General features: G+C 38.4%; 1 protein-coding gene across 1 annotated transcript in view; it reads left to right on the forward strand.

Annotated features, from left to right (window-relative positions):
* The window catches only part of LOC138878109 (uncharacterized), a 2,757-nt gene extending 2,105 nt beyond the window's left edge, over positions 1–652 (forward strand). Inside the window, exons 3-4 of the mRNA XM_070157768.1 lie at positions 1–273; positions 458–652. The exon at positions 1–273 is cut by the window's left edge and continues 77 nt beyond it. Of these exons, the coding sequence (XP_070013869.1) occupies positions 1–273; positions 458–652 (468 nt within the window). The remainder of the gene's footprint in view (positions 274–457) is intronic.
* Positions 653–1,047: the final 395 nt, after the last annotated feature.

Here is a 1,047-nt window from a genome sequence, read left to right on the forward strand (position 1 = left end):
GCAGAAGAAGAAGTAGGAAGAAGAAGACGCAGAAGAGGAAGAAGCAGGAAGAAGAAGAAGAAAAAGAAGAAGAAGAAGAAGAAGCAGAAGAAGAAGCAGAAGCAGAAGCAAAAGCAAAAGCAGGAGCAGAAGAAGAAGCAGGAAGAAGAAGAAGCAGGAAGAAGAAGACGCAGAAGAGGAAGAGGGAGAAGAAGACGCAGAAGAGGAAGAGGAAGAGGAAGAGGAAGAAGAAGACGCAGAAGAGGAAGAGGAGGAAGAAGAAGAGAAGGAGGAGTAAGAAGAAGAAGAAGAAGAAGAAGAAAGAAGAAGAAAGAAAATGAGAAAATTAAAAAATAAACCAGCAGCAATTTGGGAACTTTTAGCAGTGGAGGAGGAGGAGGAGAAGAAAGTGTACTTATACCATCTACAGTCCAATGTTTCATCGACTCACGTTGAATACACTTTCTGGATGGTGCAGGATGTGATGCGACCTGAACTGATGAAGTCGGCTGTGATACGGCCTGAAAGGATGAAATCGATTGTGATGCGGTCTAAAAGGAAGAAGTCGGCTGTGATGCGGACTGAAAGGACGAAGTCGGTTGTGATGCAACTTGAACCACGGGAGCCAATTGTGATGTGGCCTGAACTGACAAACCGAACTGTGAAGGAATAGACGAAGTCGGCTTTGTTGTTTCTTGAACTAATGGGGCTGGTTGTGCATTCCCCTGAATTGACTTTTGTAAGTTCTGCCAATGCTTGGTCTTCAGCATATCTATAATTAACAAAAGATAAGCAAATTTAATAAATGTTGATATAAACTAATCGAAACTTCCATTCAGATTAAGTGATACAAACAAAACTCTTAATATGATATAGATTCATGTCAAACCAACTTACAATAACATAAATGCCTAGTGATATATCAAGACTCACTTACTTGCATATATTAAAGATATTCATACAAGTTATAACAACAAACTATGTTATTTAAGATTGCATAACATAAAAGAAACTACAAACGTAGATGTTTCATAGATACTTTACTTATCAAAATAATGATATGTAAAA

The sequence above is a fragment of the Nicotiana sylvestris genome, chromosome 9 (genome assembly GCF_000393655.2).
Source record: "Nicotiana sylvestris chromosome 9, ASM39365v2, whole genome shotgun sequence".
Classification (NCBI taxonomy): Eukaryota; Viridiplantae; Streptophyta; class Magnoliopsida; order Solanales; family Solanaceae; genus Nicotiana; species Nicotiana sylvestris.